At 38.6% G+C, this 23,653-nt stretch overlaps 1 protein-coding gene across 1 annotated transcript in view; it reads left to right on the top strand.

Moving 5' to 3' along the window:
- LOC114648448 (EH domain-containing protein 2-like) overlaps positions 1–8,329 on the top strand; it is a 66,723-nt gene extending 58,394 nt beyond the window's left edge. Inside the window, exon 5 of the mRNA XM_028797485.2 lies at positions 1,756–8,329. Within this exon, the coding sequence (XP_028653318.1) occupies positions 1,756–2,292 (537 nt within the window). The 3' untranslated portion in view covers positions 2,293–8,329. The remainder of the gene's footprint in view (positions 1–1,755) is intronic.
- Positions 8,330–23,653: the final 15,324 nt, after the last annotated feature.

Raw genomic sequence — 23,653 nt, 5'->3', positions numbered from 1 at the left:
TTAATATTTTTATGTATTTATTTCAATTGTTTTATATGATCTTTGACTTGTTTTGGAGCTTTTGAAGTCATATTCTGTTTTGACATTTTTTTAAATTTAATTATTTACTAGTTGTTTAATTTTTTGGTTTGTTTTTTCCACCAACTTATACTTTAACAATCGTTATGACGGTGGCTCATGTTGTCAGGGGCGTGTCCTCAGAGGTCATGACCTGGACGTAATTGATGCAATGAGTTAAACGATTGGCTGAAAGTTCATTTCCTCATTTGAACTGCAGATTCAAAACCCTTTTGCTAACATCCTTTGCCTAAAACTTTTCCAGTTTGGGTTTGTGGCGTTGACCTTTCTGCTAATGCTTTTTTGACTACAATTTTTTCTGTCACATTTTGAATTGATAATCATATCTTCTTTTTTATTAAGCAAAAGAAGATTAACAGGAGACATTATTGAAGTGTTTAGGGAAGGGAATTAATGCAGTGGATCGAGACTGTTATTTTAAAATGAGTTCATCAGGAACAGAAGGACACAGTTGGAATCTTGTTAAGAGTAAATTTCACAGAAACATTAGGACGTTTTTCTTTACATCAAGAACCATAGACATGTGGAATAAGCTACCAAATAAATTTAAAATGTTCTTGATCTCCTGATGCTTACTAAAAGGACTTGTCAGTTCGCTGACATAACAGTGAGAATGAACGTTTATAAGTGTATTGTTCCTCTAAGTTTAGAAATTCAGTGACAGTACAATGCTTGAGTTTTCAGTTTTCAGTATCCATGCTGACATGTTTCTGGAGTCAGTGGGTAACATTAAAGAGTCATAATGCACTGGTGAGGCCTCATCTCGATACTGTATACTCCAGACAATGAGGTAGAGTGGTGACTCTGTGGTTAAGGGTCTGTGCTGGGATCTGGAAGGTTGCCGGTGGAAATCCCATTACCGTCAGAAGGGATCCTGCTCTGTTGGGCCTTTGAACAATGCCCTTAACCTGAAAATTGCTTTTTAGAGCCCTGTACAATGGCTGACTCTGTGCTCTGACTGCCAAACGTCATGTGAAAACACAATTTCCCCTTTGAGATTAACAAAATATACCAAAATCAAAATAAAAAAAAATTAAAAAGACAGAGTAGTGCTACAAAAAGTCTCGAGAAGTGCAACTAGGCTGATTCCAGGGCTACAGGAGATGAGTTATGGAGAAAGATTAAAGGAGTTGAAACTTTTCAGTTTAAGCAAAAGGAGATTAAGAGGTGGCATGATTGAAGGAAATTAGTCCAGTGGATAGTGACTGTTATTTTAAAATGAGTTCATCAAGAACACGGAGACACAGCTGGAAATTTGTTAAGGGTAAATTTCGTACAAACGTTAGGAAGTTTCTGTTCACATAAAGATCCATGGATACGTAGAATAAAATGCCAAGTAGTGTGGTGGAGAGCAGGACTTTGGAGACCTTCAAATCTCAACTTGATGTTGTTTTGGAGGAATTAGGCAGATAGGACTGATGAGCTTTCTTGTGGTAAATGGCCTGTTCTGGTCAAAAGTTTTCTGGTGTCCTAAGAAAACACACACTATAAACTGCTGATGCTAGAAATCTGTAATTCAGTATTTTAGAACAAAGAGCTAATCTTTCACCACTTACAAAATCAGCACCATAGGATGCCTCTTAATAAAACATCAATGATAATATAATGATGTTATAGAAATAATAATAATAAGAAGAACTGTCTCTAAGTACAACTATTTTCAATTTTGTTTTCCAGGAACAGCTGGCTGTGCATGATTTCTCAAAGTTTCACTCCTTGAAACCACGACTTATGGAGGTTCTGGATGAGTTCATGACCTCAGACATTGCCAAGCTGATGCCTCTTCTCCGGCAGGAAGAACTAGAAAATGGGCCTGACAGTGGAGTGCAGGGAGGAGCCTTTGAAGGTCAACGTTATGGCCCCTTCGTGGAAGGCATCATGGATTCAATACCTGAAGGTGAAGACGATGAGGACTGGGTGGTCACCAAAGACAAGCCCAAATATGATGAGATCTTCTACACTCTGTCTCCCAGTGATGGCAAGCTCAGCGGAACCAAGGCTAAAACCTGGATGGTAACCACAAAGCTGCCTAATTCTGTGTTGGGCAAAATCTGGAAGCTGTCAGATGTGGATCGTGATGGCATGCTAGATGACGAGGAGTTTGCACTGGCCAGCCACTTAATTGAGGTTAAGCTGGACGGCCACGGCTTGCCCTCAGAACTACCCCGGCACTTAGTGCCGCCATCTAAACGTCGACAAGGCTCAGATGCCTAATAGCCCAGCCATGGCAGCATGCTCACCAATGTCAGCCTCATACCCATGACTAATAGATGATGTTCGTTCTAAAGATCAGGCTGTCATAGTTTGTCTCTAAACACAAACCCACAGCACCCCACTAACCAGTGCAAAGAAAGGTTGCAGTTTTTGAATGGGCTCAATGCCGACTCAGTTGCTGTTAACGTGTGAACTTCACAAGAATGTTCAGTACAGTCTTAACAGAATTTACAGTCCTGGGCATAAGTCTTAGTGCTGATTATCTTTATAAAGTTGTAACTTCAGTTCTTCAAAATTGGCTGACGATCTCCGCAGATCAAGTGCGTAAATTACTGTTTTTGGCTACAAGGCAACTGTTCTTTCTCTTTCTCACATACACACACACTCGCATACGTTTTGTAAATGTAACATATGAGGACTGCTGGTTTAAATTCTCACTGAACTGCCAAGCACCTTTGATCTCCAAGCTGCAATTGTGCTCTCTCTCCGTGTCAGTTGCACATGACATCACACATTGCGGTCGTGTGCTGTTGGATTATTGGAGCACTGACTTGTGAAAAATGGGTGGTCCTGGAAACAATTGAGTGGGCAAGCAATATGCCTTTTGGGTCCCCTTGAAGTTTTGATCGTCTCAGTTTATGCTTAGGCCCGACCCCCTGAAGCTTCACCCCTGTTGTGACATTTCACTTTCCCACTTCAGTACATTTATGTGAGGGCCCATTAGGAACTTTAGAAGGAACAACAAGTCACTTTTAATCTGTTAATTGGTCTGAAAGAAAAAGCAATTAAAGAAAACACTATTTATTCGTGAATAAAATAAAGTGCACACAAAACATATTTGAAATGTATCTGGTTGGTCAAAATGTAATTCAATCTTAAAAACACAATTTCTGGTTGACCAGGTTTTATTTTATACAAAAGCCAGCATTGTGTTGGAGAACTTGGGTAGCATCATTTCCTTCGAATTGTCCGACTCAAGCGTTCTATGTTGAAGGATGTTCATGTGACTCTCCCAACTGGTTAACTCATATTTCAGGTGAATGCAACATCAGCAGCTCTGTCTCGATGACTGTTGGGCTCAGAAGCATCGTTTCAACTGCAATACCTACAGACAATTCATGAGCTGTGTTATAAATGTTCACAAATAGCAACATATCCCATCAAAAAAATGCATGTGTTAACCAAACACCCAAATCTATACCATAGACAGCAATTCTGCACCCCAAATATTTGTGACAAACAGAATCACTGCAAATTAGGGCGCAACAGCGACACAACAATGACGCATGTTCATTATAACGTCTGATTGGCTAACAAGCATACATTAAAGAGTAATAATTTAATGTAGCACATATTGCAGCATTTATTCACAAGGTCACTTTTGACCCAAAAATTGTAAAGTCTGTTTAGCTCATCCATGACATCATCATGACTGCTTGCCCAGTGTCACTGGCACTGTGTGGACTACACACTTTTCTTGCCAAGAACAACTTTGTTTTGTGACTGCTGTATCATATCCGCTCTTGTCTCAGACATTCTAATAGTGAACAGCACACAAAACTGGCAGAATCCTCACAACTTTTCTAACCTCCGTCCCAGACGTTTTGCTATCCTGCCCATCTGGCTAACACAGAGGGGATGGCAGCACTCTTGCCGGCGTCTGCCCAATCCAATCGACATTATGTTGTAGCTCATCATGTGCCTTTTTTTTTTTTGTCTTTCTTCTTTTTTAATTGCTTCCAGTAAACCAAAATGAGAGCAGTCTGCTTTCTTAATATTTTCTGCCTTTTACATCCAGCTCTGCCAGCAAGCGTTATTGTTGTAATGTATTTAAAGGTTTGTACGTTTTTTGATTACTTATGGAAAACACAAACACAAACATAAACCACTAAAAACTCGATAGCACAAGTGCCTAAAAAGCAAAATGTAGGGAAAATCTAATGGCAAAATAAATATCTTTCAGAAGTCGAAAACCAGTTTTTATATACCTGTATGCATAAAAATGAATGATGTTTTATATTTCACATTAACCCAATTTGAAGCCTTTCTTCCATATTGAGTAAAATGGATTCATTTAATGCAAATGTTAAATAACTTTTTTTAAAATTAAAATATATAACATTTTACTGAAAAAGCATAAAGTTTAGCAACGCCGAAAGTATATGTAATAGAATGCACATAAAAACACGCAGAGTCTTGAATTTTTAATTTTTATAAATTCATCAAAAAAATATACAGTATATAGGAAATACTATGTATATAGCAGAAGCAGCACAGAAGGTCATTACTGCAAAAATAAGTGTACAAATTGTTTGAATTTTAGTAATACCTTCAAAAACATACACATTAATAAAATTAATTTATATATGCATTACACCAGCTTACTCCACTGTAATTGCCAAAGGCTCATTTTAGCCTAGTTGGCTATATGGGATTTGAATCTTGTCACAAATCTTAAGTAAAAGCATGTTTATTTATTAAGGGGATTAGTTGAAAATTAACAGCATATCATCACTTGCTTTCATATATATATATGACATTTTAATGTATATTAGCAAAAGAACTTTTTGTGTGTCCATCTAACATCATTTGATTTATGAGTGGTTTAGCTTCTATCTATCTATCTATCTATCTATCTATCTATCTATCTATCTATCTATCTATCTATCTATCTATCTATCTATCTATCTATCTATCTATCTATCTATCTATCTATCTATCTATCTATCTATCTATCTTACTTGGTCCATCCAATAAAGAGTTAAAAGGTTCGTGCCAGCCCTAATGCCAGTCTGTTGTGTGGCACATTTGCATGCAAATTCCATTCAGAAAGGGAATTGAACCTGGTCACGTGAAGGCAGCCATACTAACTCCTGGACCTTTGTATCACTCCTTTGAAAGAATGAAAATCTAAGTTGAAAGTAAATATTCTATGATGTTCTGTATGTCCTGACTCAATGCCTTATGAATCTTCTTTCATTGTAATATGAAACAGCAGATGTTTCCCCCCAAGTTGTTGCAGAAGGCGATCGGTTTCGCTCCTCCACAGCCTCAGTGTTGTAGTGCTGCTCCCTCCAGCCATTAGCCAAGAGTCCAGAAGACTCATTAATCACATAACACCCCTTGGCATGACATGAACGGCAAGCCCAACCTTTTCTTAAAAATTTCAAAAATGTGTAAGCTATACTCCCGTGGTATAAATTCCACAGATTAACAATCATCTCTGAAAGTTCCATGTGCTTCGTCGGCATCACAAAAGCGGCCTTTACTCTTCTGCAGCTCCCCGTTTTGTGGAAGAAGGACTTTTAATTGTGTATCTGAATGTGTTTCAGCGGGTTTTACAAGTAAATGTTACAAGCTGATTTGGTTCTTTGGAGTTTTCCGAGCTAGTGTTACTGTGCTGTACTGTACTATGAAGTGGATGAGACACATTGGATAGATGGACTTCATGCTATCCAGTAAATGATGAGCGGGGAGTATATGTCTCATAAGAGTTAAGGGTCACTTTCAAATCAAGACAAATTTTATTTCTCGCATACGGTTGTACGCATAGTCCAAAAGTAGTGAAATTCTTAGTTTCAGGAGCTCACAAATATAAACATAAAAAAACGACAACCCCCAAACACACGTAAGAACTTCCAGCTTGGAAAATACGAGAGCTGCTGCTGTCAATGACAGGCTTGTTGGTGGCAGTAAGAGCTGCCCAGTTCTAACACAGGCTTACATTTAAAGGCATTAACGTTTGGATTGAGCAGGTCCAGTTCGTCAAGTCCACAATTACAACTTGACATATGCTGATATAAACTTGGTCCCCTGGTGGAAGTCACCAGCATTCTATGGTCAGAATGATTCAATTATATGAGTGTTGGTAACAGAGTGAATCATATCTGTTGCTGTCATTATTAAATTTGTATTTATGTGATTTCATTGTTTATTTCGTTGTGCATTCATAAGCATGTACACATTCTTTTGAATGCCATTTTTAAGATTTCCATAAATCTTCCTTAGTGTGGTTAGTGCTGTGATTTCACTCCTCCAGGGAACTAACTTTAAGTCAATTCCTGATCAGGTTACCATCTGTGTGCAGTTTGCATGTCATCCCTTTCGTCAGAACATTCGTTTCTCTGCACATATTACAAAGGTGTCTCTAAATGGCCCCGTGTGAGTGAGTGTGGCCTGCGACGGACTGGCGTCAATTCCAAGGTTGGTTCCTACATTGTGTGGCCAGGCCAGGACAGGCCTTTTAAAGCAGGATCAGAAAACAAATGGGGAGATGCTTTTTGAGTCTTGACACAAATCTTTAAAGAAGTGCTCAGTCTGTTACTTTGTTGGCACAGGGAGCATACCTCTGGAGTGGGCCTTGTCTCGCTCCCCTACAATATGAAGTATCATTTTTCACAGTGGGTTATTTTTACAATTTTGCCTGTAACTATGTTTGCTTGAGGGGCTGTTGTCTGTTTTATGATGTGGTTAATATATCCATGTAGCAAGTCTGAGGCCCCATCCACACTACTATGTTTTCGTTTAAAATTACAGACAGTTGTTTCCGATTTTCCCTTATAATAATAATTCTTTGCAATTATAAGCCACTTTTCTCACTACTCAAAGCGCTCAGCAATTGCAGGTTAAGGGCCTTGCTCAAGGGCCCAACAGAGCAGAGTCCCTTTTGGCTTCTCTCCACACTACCTTGGCGTTTTTAACCTTCAAATACTGAGACTTTTGAAAAATCTCTTCAGAGACATATACTGTACTTCTGAAAATGCAGCTTCATCGTTGTAATGCTGCAGGATGAAAGCGTAGCATCTAATTGTTCTCTTGATTGGATCCTGCTTACTACAACATCTCATTCCCTGATTGGTCACCCTTAATGGAAGAAAAACATATCCCAACATAGCAGACACAGAAGACTTTCCGTGGCATTTGTTGTATTGCTTACCTGTACACATCTAAATTATGTTTTGTTCAGATTGAATGCTTTGCATGAAAGGTAAATAATTTAACAATTAATTGTTATAGTTTTGTGATAAATTTTGTGGCCCTTCAAGGATCGCCGGTTTTGGGCGAGACATCTATGTGCGCTCCCAGTGGAAAACTGTGTACATTCCCTGCGTAGCTGGATGACTATGTCATAAACGTTGTCAGTCATTTTAGTGTGGACGGAGATTCATTTGTAAACGTGTGTGGCGGAAATCATTTTCATTTAAAAATTCTGTTTCTAAATTAAGATGTAGTAGTGTGGACGTAGCCTGAGAATTATGACGTGCCTCTGTCATGTCTGTACGCTTTTAAAAGTTTCTGACTGTCATGCCGCTACACTAATTCTTAATTGTATTTAGCATGCAACACTTGACATGACTCTTCTATGCCTTTAGGTCTATATGCTGTGTTATTTTATTTTATTTTATTTTAGCTTCTCAATCAGAAAATAAGAATTGATTTTCACTCAGAACATCTATCATCACATTTTTCACAGCCTTGCATCACGACACATTTCACAAAATTGTAAACATAAGATGTATACCTAATAAACATTTTAGATACTAACATGGAATGAATAAATAAATAAATAATAATCTGATCTAAATTATTACTAAATAATTCTAAAGTTATATTTAATGAGAGCATACTGAAGGCGCTGTGATTTAATGGCAATCTGAGCAGATCTGCGTTTGTCCTTTGTGTTTCACAAGTCACGAGTGTTTGATAGGTGGAGCTGCTCGATGCCCGCTCTTTGCTTACTGCACCCACAGAAGCACCAAAGACATCTAAATGGGCACAGGTGCCAGGTAGTGTGTCACCATGAGACTCCAACAAGTACGGCACAGAGCCCGCCAACTAATGGGCATCGTCCCTCTTGCAGGCTACCACCACTTGAGTTGCATGAAGTGCACTCTGCTGGATGGTATCCATGTTTGCTTTTACAGCGTCTCGTTATTGTGGTGTGTTATTTTACTTCCTTCTGTGCTTCTCTGTAAAGAAAGCTTGTCTATGTGTTCTACCTCTTTTAAATAAAAGCTTTTCCTGTTAATGCCAACAATGGTGTATGTATGCCAACTTTATTGATGATTTAATATTTGTCTACTGAGGCAGTGGACATGGGGATCATACATACTGTATTTGTGAAGGAGGGATAACTTGTTATGACATCCAGGGGTAAACCAGCAATGTATTTAATGTTTAACTTCTACTTCTTCAAGACCTTCATCACAACCTCCTTATTTAAGGTCGGGTGGTCCTGAGTATTGAAGGTGCTGTGCTGTAAAGCACATGGCTGCAAGTTCAATCCATTCCACTTAAACAATAAGTTCAGTATTTTTCAAGTCAATATTATTTCTTCAGAATCATGAGATCTATTCATTTGTCCCAGAAAATTGTGTCCTTATGTGAAGTGTTTTTTGAAAAATGCCTTGTCAGTTCTTGCAGTTAACAATTTGGATGAAGGGTACCGGGGCCCAAACATGGAGAAAAAGTTTTAAACATACCAAATACATCCATTTTGCAAGCCAAGAATGCTATTGGATATTAATCCGTATCTTGAGATTGCACAAATATTGTAAAGCAGTGTATCCATGATGCTTTATGAAAGAATAAAAGCAAGTAAACCAACTATTTGTAAGATCTGGCCCCAGAACGAAAACTGGATGATTGCCTCTCTCTTTATTGCACTTCGTGAAAAACAAGAAATGGACACCAGCCCCTCACAGGAACAACTGACACACACGTAGACACACATGCACAATCTCATTCAAGCTAACCTGTTAGAGAAAACACTACGCTAAGTCTGGGAGAACGTGCAGACCCCGCATGGACAATGACCAGCCATTCTGAATGGTGTTCTTGATTATTTTTGGTTTTCTTCGTGGTGACAAAAGTCCTGGGGTTTCTGAGGTCAAGAATGTGATTCATATATTCATTTCATCTTATCTTGATTCCCGATGAAGCATCATGGCATCATTTTGAATTTTGATGGGCGGTGCCATTTTGTGATTTTCACATCGGCTGTTGCTGAGGCTACTTCCCAGAGTTCCCCGGGAGCATGTTTGTGAGATGTCATCATCACGATCCTATAAAACAGAGGTGTTGAACTCTGGGCCTGGAGGGCCGCAGTGGCTGCAGGCTTTCATTCTAACCCTCTTCCTAATCAGTGACCAGTTTTCACTGCTATTTAACTTCTTTTCCCTTCATTTTAATAGCCTTTCAGTGGATTCAATCCTCTGAATTAATTCTTTTCTTCATTAAATGACAGCCAAACAGATATGAGACAGGAGACGAGCCAACAGATGACTGGATAAACTGGAGCTTCAAACTCCAACCAATTTCACTCCAAACCAGTTTTTTAATGAGAAGCTGATTCTTGCTGCTAATTAAACCTGTTCTTTAATTTGATTGGCTTGTTTCTGCTCTCATTCTGCCACAGCAGACATTTCCAAAACTGTTGATTTTCTGTTTTTTTTCTAAGAACACCATCAAAATGTTTTGGTGACCCGAGAGATCAACCTTACTGAGACCCTCACCTTTCTTTATGTTCAAATAATGTGGTTAGGTGGTGATGTGGCAGCTTGTTTTGTGTCTCATTATTGTTTGGCTGCTAATTAAGGAAAAAGAAACAAATAAGAGGCCTGAGTCAAGTTAATTAAAACTATAAAGCGAAAGAAGATAATTAGCAGCACAAACTGGTCACTAATGAAGAAGATGGTTAGAATGAAAACCTGCAGTCACTGTGGCCCACCAGAACCGGAGTTCGACATCCCAGCTATAAAAGGTCACAGTATGTGCTGTTTTGGTATCTGTGTTTGGATAAAACAAACAAACCTAATATATTCTTCTGTCCTGTCATGAAGAGAGCAGGTAAAATTTTACAGAGTAAAACGGGAGATATGCGTGAAAAAGAAAACCAAAACAAAATAAAGAAAATAGCAATCAACTCCAAATGAGAGATAAGAATCAAAATCAAGGACAGAGAAAGAAGTCAAAACAAACTAACTTGTGAGAAGCACAACCAGGAATTAGAATTTCTTTTAGAAGTTTTTTTTTTTAATCTATAGAGAAAGGAACCTCCTGAAAACCTTTTATCCCATCATGCCGATTACCCGCAGGTCACAACCTAAAAGGGCCCCACCCCTAGAAATACAGAAAGTGGCGCTAACGATGGTTACAGAAAATGGTGGCCAAAATGTTAGAAAAAACAATAATGAGTCAACTGAAACATGAACATGACACCTTCTTGGTATATTTCATTCTCATATTTCTGACTTACCTTTTGTCCTTCAGTTTCATTCTTGTCTCATGTTTCTGGCCTATTAAAAAATTAGAGTTACGGTTTTGTTTTGATGCCATTGTGTATTCTGTTTTGTTCCTGTTTCATCTTCTGATCCAGAAATAAGTTTTCCCTCTGCTTCAGTGGAAAACCAGGCACACGATGCAAACCCTGTTGAAGCAGCATCACTAATGACCCTCCTACTTTCCTGTCCTACAAAAGAGCTACTCATCTACACAGCATTCAGTCTGCCAATAAACAAAATTTCCATTGTTAATATTCTACAGCTCTACATTTCGGCCCGCTTTGCTTGCAGCTGCAGTAAAAGGGCTCCCTTTAAATATATTTGGAGCAGTGGCAGCGCCACACCAGAAAATCTGGTGACTAAGTGAAAAATTTGATGAGATTTCTTGTTACTGTTCATTCACTGTCATAGTATCACTTTCTATACTTATCAAAAAAAAGGGTAAACAATGTTCCACATGTACGTATCAACTACTACGAGTTGCAGCTCCTTGCTTGATAGCTCAGTAGCCCAGCAATTAAGTCAACAAGTGCTATCAGTTTATTACAGACATGGACTGAATCGCACGATCTCAGCAATAGATTCTTTTGAACCTATCAGTGAAAAGTTCATAGACGTTGAGAATTTGACTCCTCTGGCAGAGCAATACAAGACAAACACCACCAATTTAGAATATTGAAATAAAGCAACTACAGCGTTCAGTTGCGCGAAAGAAGAAGAGTTGTGAATTTGTAGCCACTTCTTTGCTGGACATGTTGCAATTCGTTGAAAAATATGAAGACGCTTTGTACAAAACAAAACCACTACTCCAAATCACGTGTACAATACCAGGGACATCTTCTGAGGCCAAGAGATCATTTATCAAACTTAAGTTGATCAAAACACATCTGCGATCAACAATGACAGACGTGGGCTTGTCAAATATTGCAGTAATTCCCACGCATGCTGAGAGGGCCAAGAAATTAGATTTGGATCGTGTGATTGATTAATTCATTAAATATTTTCTAATTGTCACATTATGCTAAAATGAACGTACACTTGCGGACTACTGGGCTAATATGACTAGTCAAGAATTTGTTAACTTGCTGTACTGGTAAACCATGCACTATGCATACTGTTTCAGTTTTTGCATTTATTACTTTGTTCTATGTTTGCTTCATTGCTTTGAACCTGCCAAATTTTTTTGGGACCTGCTGAGGACCTGTTGGTTTGAAGTGACTGGCGCCGCCACTGATGTGGAACTACAGTTTGCTTCAGAATGGACAATCAGGTCCACATTTTCTTTTTCTTTTTGACTATAAGTAGTCATCCATAGAGAAATTAGTTCTGTAGGGTCACAGATCTTCCTTCAGTAGGTCCTTCATTCGAGTGTTCACGTTCAGCCTAAGCACTACAAGGCATAACTTGACTACAATAAGGAGACTGATGAAAACTAAGCATTTTATTTTTGAAGTTTTTGTTTACATCTTGGATATGCACATTTTTGAGCATTTTCCTGAAATTGCTCTAACAGCTTCAGACATGTGTTTGGTTTTGTGCTGATCATCTTCCTAATTTGTATCTAAATGCCACACAAAATGGCAGCTTTGAGCAGACAAGTGAACAGGAAATGTGTTCTTAACCTCAAGAAAAATAGTTACTAGAATCTTTGAGAAAATAATTATTTCTGGTTTCCTTTCATTTTAACAAGGATGTTTCATAAAATCAGAAGACATGTTTTCTACAATCCAAACTGCTTCAAAGTGGACACTTTGGGTAAGTTTCAAGGCTTTTTCATTCACCTACGAACACTTCAGGCCCCATTTTAAGGAACAGAAAGGTAATTTTAAAATTTATAAAAAAAATGCTTCAGTTTAGAGCACAATTTCAAGTGCCAAATGAATAAATATCATTATTGTGAAGAAATAACTTTGACATTTAATCTGTTAGCACTCGCAGTGTAAGAAATAAGGACATCATTGTGCTGGTGTACCCAAGAAGGGCCTTAGGATACAGGGGTCTCAGGGTCACTTCTGGAGGCCCTCCATGGCTGCAGATTTTCTTCTTTTAAATGAACTGCTACATAGTTATGGAAGCTGCTACTGCCCAGCATGTCTTTCTGTTTATCAGATCAGAAATTACAAGATGGGTATATTAAATTTTGAGTTATTATTGTTTTTGTGGTATTTTTTCTGGTTATTTCTTGACATTATTTACTACTAAGCACAAAGGAGGGTAACACTACACTGGATGCTATTTAGCAGTTGGTAGCAATGGCTAAAACAATTTACACAAAATTGAATTCACCGTGACATTTGTTGTTTTGCTCAGAAGGGTCTCAGTCCAGACCTCCAGTAACAGACCCCATGGGTCTGCTCTAGCCACAGGACCCCGTGATGTCATTTACCATAGAACAAGCCATATCACTTATGGTTTCGCAGTTTTCATCATTTTGTACCGTCCATTGTACAGACCTAATGCCAAAACTGCACCTTTGACTGATATACTTCAAAACAATTTTCACAACAACACACAAGAACATGTCAAGTGACTTCCACTGGTGCACAATTTTAGTGCGCATTGGCAGGCTCTCGTCCTTGGCTCTCAGATTCTTTCTTTTGGCACTTGACTGTTCAGTTTGTTGTTTTTATTTTTTTGCTTTGATTCTTCAACACCTACTGCTTTTTGCCCTCATTTGACTTATTCTTACATTTTGGGATGATGAGATAATCAAATCCATGTTAGAGTACAATGGAAATTCTTTCTGGAAACCTACGAGTAAAAACAAAACTGGCCCAAAAAAAAAAATACAACTTCATAGCTAGCCTGAATATCATAACAGCATAATTAGACTGCAGTATATTGTGTGCAAAGTCCAGTAATACAGCGGAGGCTGGTATTCCAGCCAGCTGGGTTATGATGCTGGACAGGTTTTAACGGCCCATCAGGAATATCTCTCTACAGCAGTGGACTGCAAGATTTAGAGTGCAGTGTCACATAATAGCATCATAGTGTAACAGCTATTTGTTGTGGGCCACTCTTTCAGGCAGATACCACTATGCAGTTGGCCCAAAACGTGACCTGCCAGATTCAGAGGGTTAAAGATATGGCAATAATATACAAATTTTGAATTTTCTACTTTAAAGAGTAGAACACCAATTATCCCTGATTGCCCTGATTAACTGAGGTTCCGTATTATCCGAGACAAACCTGTAAGTGTAAAACTCTACTTTTCTTACAGTTCATAAAAGCTATACCATGTGCATAAATAATATACTTTTGAAGCTCATTGTACCAAGTGAGTGGTTGAGGCACTAGCAACTGTAGGAATGTGGGTGAGACTCCCGCACCTCTCCCCAGCTGCACCCCTCGGCTACTGTCATTACATCACCAGTGTTGATCATGTACGCTTGCTCTACTGTTTTCACTCATTTATGATTTTTGTGTTTATACATTTCTGTAGTTCATTAAATCTTCATCTTGAATATCACAATGAATGGGAAAATGAAGCATATTGGGGTATTCTTACATAACACACTGGTGAGGTATCATCTAGAGTACTGCGTACAGTTTTGTTCTCAGGCTAAAAAAAAGGTGTACAAGCATTTGGACAGTGATACAGCTTTCATAATTCTGGCTCTGTATGGCATCACAATGGATTTTAAATTAAGAAATTATTACATGATTGAAGTGTAGGCTTTCAGCATTAATTCAAAAGGTTTAACAGAAATATCATATGAGCCATTTAGGAATGGCAGTCATTTTTCTGCAAAGCCCCCCAATTTCCAGAGGCTCAAAAGTATATGGACATTTGACTAACATGCTGTTCCATATGTCAGGTGGGAACAGTTCCCTCATTATTTCATAAACTATTTAGCAGGTAAATGGTCTGGACTCCAAGTGTGGAATCTGCATTTGAAGCTGTCACTGTGAACTCTCAATATGAGATCCAAAGAGCTGTCCATGCAAGTAAAAACAGCCCATCATTAGGCTGAGTAAACAAAACAAACCCTTTAGAGAGACAGCAGAAACACCAGGAGTGGTCAAATCAGCCATCTGGTACTTTCTTAAAAAGAAGGAACACACACTGGTGAACTCAGCAACACCAGAAGTCCTGGACAACCAAGGAAGACAACTGTGCCAGATGATTGCAGAATTCTTTCATTGATTAGGAAAAAACAATTTACTACATTTAGCCAAACCAAGTAAACTCTCTGGGCATAGCAATATTGGGGCTATCATTGCCAAAGTCTACAAACAAGAGAAAACTTCATGAAAATAAAGACTTTACCACAAGGTTATCCTCAAGGATAGGAGGACAGATTAGACTTTCCCAGAAATTATTTTTTAAAACCCGGTCTGGCTTTGGAACAATTTATTTTGGACAATAGAAACTAAGATCAACATATACTAGAATATCGGAAAGAGAAAAGTATGGAGAAGAGAAAGAACGACTCATGATCCGATGAATACCACATCATTTGTGAAACATGGTGGAGACAGTGTTATGAGATGATCATTCATGTCTGCAATTGGAAGTCGGTCACTGGTGTTTATTGATGATATGACTGCTGGCAGAAGTAGCAGGATGAATTCTGAAGTGTACAGGATCATACTGTCTGCTCAGATTCCGCCAAATGCTGCAAAACTGATGCTTCACAGTACAGATGGACAATGAGCCAAAGCATACTGTAAAAGCAAACCAAGTGCTTTTCAAAGTAAAGTAGTGGAATATCCTTCAATGACTATGTCAGTCAAGTGACCTCAACCCAACTGGACATGCATTTCACTTGCTGAAGACAAAAGACAGAAAATCCAATGAACAAGCAGCACCTGAACACAGCTACAGAAAAGGCCTGGTAAAGTATCACTAGGTTGGAAACCCAGCACTTGGAGATTGCCATGGGTTCCAGACTTCAGGCAGTCATTGACTGCAAAGGATTTTCAAGTAAGTATTGAAAATGGTGATTATATTTATTAGCCTATCCAAATATTTCTGAGCCCCTGAAAATAGGGAGACCGTGTAAACAAATGGCTGTCTTTTCTAAATTGTTCATACAATGTCTTTATTAAATGCCTTCAGTTAAAACTGCATTATCTACACTTCAATCCTATTTCAATTGCTTCATTTCAAATCCATTGTGGTGGTGCAAAGACGCAAAATTATGAAAATTGTATCACTGTCCAAAAACTTATGGACCTAACTGTAGCAGTGCTAGAAAAAGTCCAGAGAAGAGCGACTAGGCTGATTCCAGGGCTACAGGGGATGAGTTGTGAGGAAAGATTAAAAGAGCTGAGCCTTTACAGTTTAAGCAAAAGAAGATTAAGAGGTGACATGACTGAAGTGTTTAAAATTATGAAGGGAATTAGTCCAGTGGATTGAGACTGTTATTTTAAAATGAGTTCATCAAGAACACGAGGATAGAGTTCAAAACTTGTTAAGGATAAATTCTGCACAAACAGTAGGATTTTTTTTTACACTGAGAACCATAGACACTTGGAATAAACTACCAAGTAGTGTGGTAGGCAGTAAGACTTTAGGGACTTTTAAAACTCGACTTGATGTTATTTTAGAAGGATTAAGTGGATAGGATTAGCAAGCTTTTTTGGGTTGAATGGCCTGTTCTTGTCTAGATTGTTCTAATTTTCTAATGTTCTAATGTGAATTTTTAATCTAAAATGGCCACCGCTGTCTGCTTCAGTTATCTGAGGCAGCATCAGTGCACAACGCCTCAGATAATCCAGGTTCTACTGTGTTATATTTTGTGCTTTATATTTTCTGTACTAAACACCATATAAAAATGCTTTACAGTTATAATAGAATTTGCTTCTACATTTTTAGAATTGGAGTATTGGCAACAGTTAAGGTTGCAATTGATCTCTTCAGCTACTACATGGCTGCCATAAAAGATGAAGAGATTAGATTTGTGTTTGTTTAGCTGTTACTTTTGTCCTTTGTGATGTCCAAACATCTACAGCTGTATTTCTGATAAGTGAAGCAACCTGCTCAAGCACACACAATGGCCAATGTGGAATCAACTAACAACCTGCTTCTTAATGGGAAGACACACTTCCTGATTTAATGGATTATAAATAAACTTTAATTTATATTCAAGTAGGCCACAAAGGCAGATTTTGAAAATGCTCACTTTTATTTAAAACATAAGCAATTGCAGGGAAATTGAACTGAGGGACCTGTGGACAGTCAGCCCTGCCTTTGCCTCAATTAGACAAATTTGTCTCCATTGCCATCTCTGTCACTCTAGATCTTGTTCTTATGTTCTCACCTTAATGGAAAAGTGCTGGTAAGCATCAAGAAATCTGCCTGTTTTATTTTGCCAATGGCTTTGCTTAGAATCCTCAGTCCCCAGCAGATAAGACTTTAGCTCAATTAGGCCCTTGACTCCTAAACTCTGCTCTGAGAAAGACACTTTCAAAATGAAAAGCCACGTCCTGCTATTAATGGAGTGTATCACAGAAATTGAAGGCTTACTGGAGCTCTCAGTCTGCAGTCTCATAAATGATGATAATGCTGGTTTGACTGCTTTGTATTGTTTAGCAGGAAAATTTAAGGTTGTATTTTTATTTTTTCTTTCTTGCTTCAAATTAACGTTCAGATTAAAATGAGAGAAATAAAGTTCATGATTAAGGGTGGATTACAAGGGGGTGTCACGGAGCCCAGAACACCAAACACAACTCTACCAAACACAGTTTAAAGATACATGAATGGTTTGTCATTACCCAGAGACACGTTCACACACTTTTTTTTTAACAATTCAACACTGTATTTGTCGTTAATAAAGCCTCCTTCTCCTTTCCCATCTCCTTTTACTTCACATGAGCTATTGCCCTCTGCCGCCCAGCTCTCACTCTTGGATGATACAGACTGGCTCTTTTTATGTCAGACCTAGGAGCACTTCTGGTGTCACGGCTTTGCATGCTGGAAGCACTTCTGGATCATATGGAACCTCTCCAAAAGAGTGATGTCCATTCTTCACAGCACTTACCTCCGCAGTGCCCACAGATCTTGACAGGATTGCCCTAACTGACTATAATACCCTGTCATCCCTGCAGGTGTCCATACTGAGTTCCAGTCCATCCATTATTTGATCATTCTGTCTATGACAGAAGTTGAGGACCATCCTGTCTGGGTTGTGTCTCCAATCTTGGGCTCTACCAGTTACAGCCTCCTAGCCAGGCAGGAGATCATTCCTGACCCCAGTCGGGATGCCAGTCCATCCCAATCAGCACTTACAATGGGGACACATTTTTATGGTTCATGAATAATTTTCATTAGTAAAGCAAAATCTCCAGTGACGGGAATTTTCTAATCAACATAATGAGAGGTGGAATCAGTCTTCTTACTAAATGATATCAAAAGGCAAAATATTGACTTCCATTTATCCAAGAGACTGAAATATTGATTGTCTTTGGCCAAGGGTGGAAAATGTCATGTCATGTCTAAAGGACACAAAAACAAAGGATAAAAAGAACGGGAGACAATGGAGGTTTTAGCGGGGCCTCAGCAAAAAAAGGATTGTTAAGTTTGGTCAGATGTTCCTGTTATGATTTGGTTCATGATTTATTTTGGAATTTACATGTGCTGAATCTAATTCTGCTCTTTAAAAATGAATTGGAAATATATTTAACATCCTTGGCTTTAACCCTGAGCATCTGTTGGCTTTTGGATTTTTTTGTAAAGATGGTTAACCCCGAGTAATGCTACCTGTTAGGACTACTATACCTGTTATTACTACTGAGTAATAAAACCTGTTATGATCAAATATACAGCATTAAGCTTGAATAACTCTTAGGCATCATGATTATGTTGATTATTTAAAATGATTTTATATTTGTATTGAATGTTTTGATGTCAAGGATTCTGCTTCCTTTGCCAATTGCTTGGAATTTGTCATTGTTTAGATTTTGTGTTTTGTTTTCCAACATCTTAGGTATCATTTTGGGTCATCAGATACCACCATTTTGAGTTCCCATTGTTATGTCCTCTTCCTGCGTTTCTTCGGGTGTGGCCTCTGAGGTCATGACCTGGGCTTAAGTCAATGCAATGGGATAAGAGAACAGCTAGGAATTCAGTTCTTTATCTGATCTATGTACTTCAAAACTCTCAAAAAAGCCTTGTACAAACTCTACTAGCGTCTCACCAACAGCTTTGACTTCTTGCTTGTTCTCTCAACCTCAAATTTTGTTGCTTATTTTGGCTTTGATTTCCTGTGTCCTTGACCCTTTTTTTTATTGTTTTCCTGCACTCATCTTTTGTTTGTATTCAAAAAAATGTATCCATCAGTTCGCTGAGATATCATCAGGACAGTATTCTACTTCCATCTTGCTGATGACATAACATCACAGTGTTGTGCATGAACTAATTCAATAGAGTGCAATCATTGATCAAGCTCATTTTTCTCAGAACGATGAACTTAATGTAACGTATTTACAAGTGAAGAACTTGAACGTGAGCGAGTTCAGTTTTATGTGACATTCGGATTTGGTTTAGGTCCAGATTAAACATTTTGCCTTACCCTGTAATGTAGGGGTGGAGCCGAACCTGAATACGGTATTTGAATAAGCACAAATAGTGGATTTTTACAAATATTTATTTCATACAAGTGTTTTACCATTTATTTGTATTCTTAAAAAATAACATAAAATCAAATAGGCACTGTCTGTGTCTGCCTGCTTGTGCTTAAGCTGCACCCCCGCTGACACGAGCACGCGGTGAAGTTCCGCTTTCACTTTTAGGAAAACATTGTACGTCATGAGGCCACTTTATATTTTTCCCCATTGAATGTGCTATTTGTGATGTGAATGTTGTCAAGCAGCGTAATGGGTTAGTTCACCTACACGCTGGTTCCACAGTCACCATTTGTGTCACACAGTTGGAAATAGAGCAGTAATTTATATGTATACTTCCATCCATCCATTTTCCAACCCGCTGAATCCGAACACAGGGTCACGGGGGTCTGCTGGAGCCAATCCCAGCCAACACAGGGCACAAGGCAGGAAACAATCCTGGGCAGGGTGCCAACCCACCGCAGGACACACACAAACACACCCACACACCAAGCACACACTAGGGCCAATTTAGAATCGCCAATCCACCTAACCTGCATGTCTTTGGAATGTGGGAGGAAACCGGAGCGCCCGGAGGAAACCCACGCAGACACGGGGAGAACATGCAAACTCCACGCAGGGAGGACCCGGGAATCGAACCCAGGTCCCCAGATCTCCCAACTGCGAGGCAGCAGCGCTACCCACTGCGCCACCGTGCCGCCCACTATATATACTTGCATCTATTTAATTTTTACTAGGAGGATATTAGCATATATAGTTATACTTGTTTGTTGCTTTGTATAACTCTATAAAGTGTATTTAAATAAAAAAGTCGTCATAATTATTGTATTTTATTCAAGAACACTGTAATAGCCTAATACTGCATAAGGCATGCAAAATTGAAAAAAGTAAGCTCATGGGTCATTTATTCTCAATCCTTAAAAAATACAAAATGAACTGAAAATGAACTAGTTCAAAATTGAAATGGTGAACTACGAACGTGAATGTATTCATTTTAATCTGTGTGAACTGAACTTTGAGCTAGTTCTTGTGAGGTGTGAACTTGCACAACGTTGTAGCATCATCTCTCTATTATAAAAAAAAATCCTGGGAGAGAAAGACTAGGGAGACGAGACGTGATCTTTACATGAAAATCACGGAAGACACTTAAAAGACCCGCGAGACGAAAGAGATTGGCCATGGAGCGTCTCACGGGGACCTTAAACATGCGACTTTGTGCCAAGAGATTGACTCAGGTCCGTCTCGCGATGATGTAGAACATGAGATTCTTGCAAGACACACCCTACTTACAACCAATATCAAATAAGACAACGGGTGGCAAAACATTCAGTCGTGTAAGGGATTTGAGCACACACAGATCCAGGGTCTCGGTGCATATAAAGCGTATAAGGACAATACGTTATGAATGAAACATCGACGACTAAGCGAAGAAGAAAGAACAGCGTGGAGAAAAGAGATTCAAAAGCGATGGAGAGAAAAAAATGCAAAAAAGAAAAAGAGTAATGTAGGTGCAAATTAAGAAAATAAGGAAAGTAAAAATCAGCCCGGAACAAGTGGAATTTAAAAAAAATTATGTGCAATCAGGCTCAGAATTAAAAGACAAAGTAGAACTTCATAAAGACTTTCAAAAACGTTGGCGCTATACACATGCAGAGCAGGTTAGAGATTATGAAAGCAATGGAATTCGAAAGGCTCAAAAAATGGCGCGATACAAATGCAGAGAAAGGTAAAGAATATGAAAGCAGGAAAATTAGAAAGTATCAAAAAAAAAAAGTAAAGATCACAGTAGCGCAAACAAATGGAAATTATTACTCGAAAAAAGGGAAAATAATCACCATGGACCAGGTGTCATTGAAAAAAAGCAGGACAAAACGAGGAATGGAGATCGAATATATGGACACAGGTGATATGTCAGAAGTATGTAAATATTGTAAGGCTTTGAAGTTTAAGTCAGAGAATTTCAAAAACAGGGTTTACCTCACAAGCATTTATTGGTTGCAAAAAATATTATTAACTGCTGATGATGAAGATCGTTTTGTCTGTGCTGAAATTCCAAACAGAGAAACCTATCCTGAATTATGGTATAAAGTCATTAAACACATGTCTCACTGACCTCATTTACAAGATTCAGCATGTTGGGACTTGAAAGATTCCAGATATTGTTTTTAATGAAGTTCTAAAGCAAAAGTGAAACTAATGAAATAGCAACAATTCAAAGAAAAAAAAAATCTTAAAAGTGTGTATCAGGAAAACCAAACATGGGGGTTGGTGAGCAAAGCGAGCAGGGGGCAAAGCCCCCTAGTACTGCAAAAAGATCATGAATTTGAGTATGCACTCTGCCACTTTATGACAACTTCTCAATATTTATGAGTGGGGTGGAGTCTTCAACCAAAAACCACAATTGTATGTAAACAAGAAGCTTTAAAGCCAGCTTCAGAACAAACTGAATTTGAACCATTACTTGAATCTAGAGATGACATTGTGAAGTGGTCTTCAGACAATGACACTGTTAGTGAAACTAATGCATACAACACTGTATGACCAGACCACTGTGATATGCCTGGAGAATTTGGTCACCTGAAGGTCAACCGTGGTACAAATAAAAGTGTGGCAGAAATGCAAAATCTTTGCGATCAAGTAGAAGAACAAGAAAGATAACAGCCCATTAAGCATAGTTCACAATGCAACAACCATCAATGTTTGAGTCAGGGGAAATGTGGAAGTCACTAAGCCTTGTGCTGCGATAGCGTATAATAGCACAGGGTGTGTTGATCGTGCAGGCCAGCATTCTACCCTCTCATGTTTAAGCAACAAAAAAAAATAAAAATAAGAGAAGTGTACAAAGCAACACAGTTCTGCTGTCCCAATTCCAATGTTAGGATGTGCAATAGTGACTGCTTCAACAAAGGATGTTACTAAATCTGCATCAGTACAGCAGTGGACACTTGACAGGCCTTTCCTACTGTATTTATACTTGGTATGTATATGTTTCTGTGTTTATATGCAATAACATTCTTTCTTATTGAATAAAATGCAACACTTTTTTGCACATTTTTCTGGGAGAAAATGTAACACTATGGAAGTTAAAGATATTTGTTTATTTCAATGTCTAATTGCAGTGCCATTTTATTTCATGTGGGTGACAGAATTTTTGACTTAACTTTTGCATGGTTGCTCACCACATTCCTATAAAGGATACCCAGAGGTCATGACCTGTGATACCACATGAGGAGAATGTTTAAAGGTCAGGTGTGATGCACTTCCTGATTATCTGAGATTGTTCAGAAATATTTTACGTGTGGTGTGATTTGCTTTACGCTGATTCTAAACTTCTAAAATAGACTTCACTTTAGTGTTTCAAACTATGCTCTTTGGTTTCTGATTGGGCTTTGTTTAAAGATTGGATTCATTTATGTCTTTGTTTAGACCTACATTTCATCAACTAATTCTGTCTTTAGTACTAAAGGCATAACAGTTAACAAGTCAAAATAATGACAGCTTACTGTAACTATTGCTCGTTTCCCTAGCTACATTCTTTTTTGCATGAATCACTGTTTGATTTTAAATGAATCTTGAAACTTGTACACCAAGCCCTGCAATATGGGTAAACAATATGGTATCACTCAGGAGTGTTTTCTTTTACCCCAATGTCAAGATTTTATTTATTTTATTTAATCAATTACATTAAATAAGCAATTTTAATATGCAAGGAATAAAACAAAATAATAATAATAATTCATTACATTTATATAGCGCTTTTCTCAGTACTCAAAGCGCTATCCACACAGGGAGGAACCGGGAAGTGAACCCACAATCTTCCACAGTCTCCTTACTGCAAAGCAGCAAAATAACATAAAAAAATCTTAATAGTGAGAAAACACACTAAACAGCAGTGCATATGCTAAAGAAAATGGCATTTTGGTAATGTTTAGAATAAGTAAAAATGTAAACATTTAATAAAACAGTACATAAAATACATCCATCCATCCATTTTCCAATCCGCTGAATCCGAACACAGGGTCACGGGGGTCTGCTGGAGCCAATCCCAGCCAACACAGGGCACAAGGCAGGAACCAATCCCGGGCAGGGTGCCAACCCCCCCGCAGGACACACACAAACACACCCACACACCAAGCACACGCTAGGGCCAATTTAGAATCGCCAATCCACCTAACCTGCATGTCTTTGGACTGTGGGAGGAAACCGGAGCGCCCGGAGGAAACCCACACAGGCATGGGGAGAACATGCAAACTCCACGCGGGGAGGACCCAGGAAGTGAACCCAGGTCTCCTAACTGTGAGGCAGCAGCGCTACCACTGTGTCAGTGTGCCACCCCACATAAAATACAGTATAATAAAAAATTCCAAGGTACCTCAGGGAAATTATGACATTAATGAGTATCCAAATCAAAAGGTATTAGGACAGGTCATGCTGTTTGGTCCAAAAGGGGCACCCGCTACATCTAGCCTGAGTAGAAAATGGCTGTTCTATTCTTGTAGAGACGAGAAATT

Source organism: Erpetoichthys calabaricus, chromosome 1 (genome assembly GCF_900747795.2).
Source record: "Erpetoichthys calabaricus chromosome 1, fErpCal1.3, whole genome shotgun sequence".
NCBI classification, from domain to species: domain Eukaryota; kingdom Metazoa; phylum Chordata; class Cladistia; order Polypteriformes; family Polypteridae; genus Erpetoichthys; species Erpetoichthys calabaricus.
Note: the sequence above shows the minus strand (reverse complement) of the source record. Positions and strands in the feature narration are given on the sequence as shown.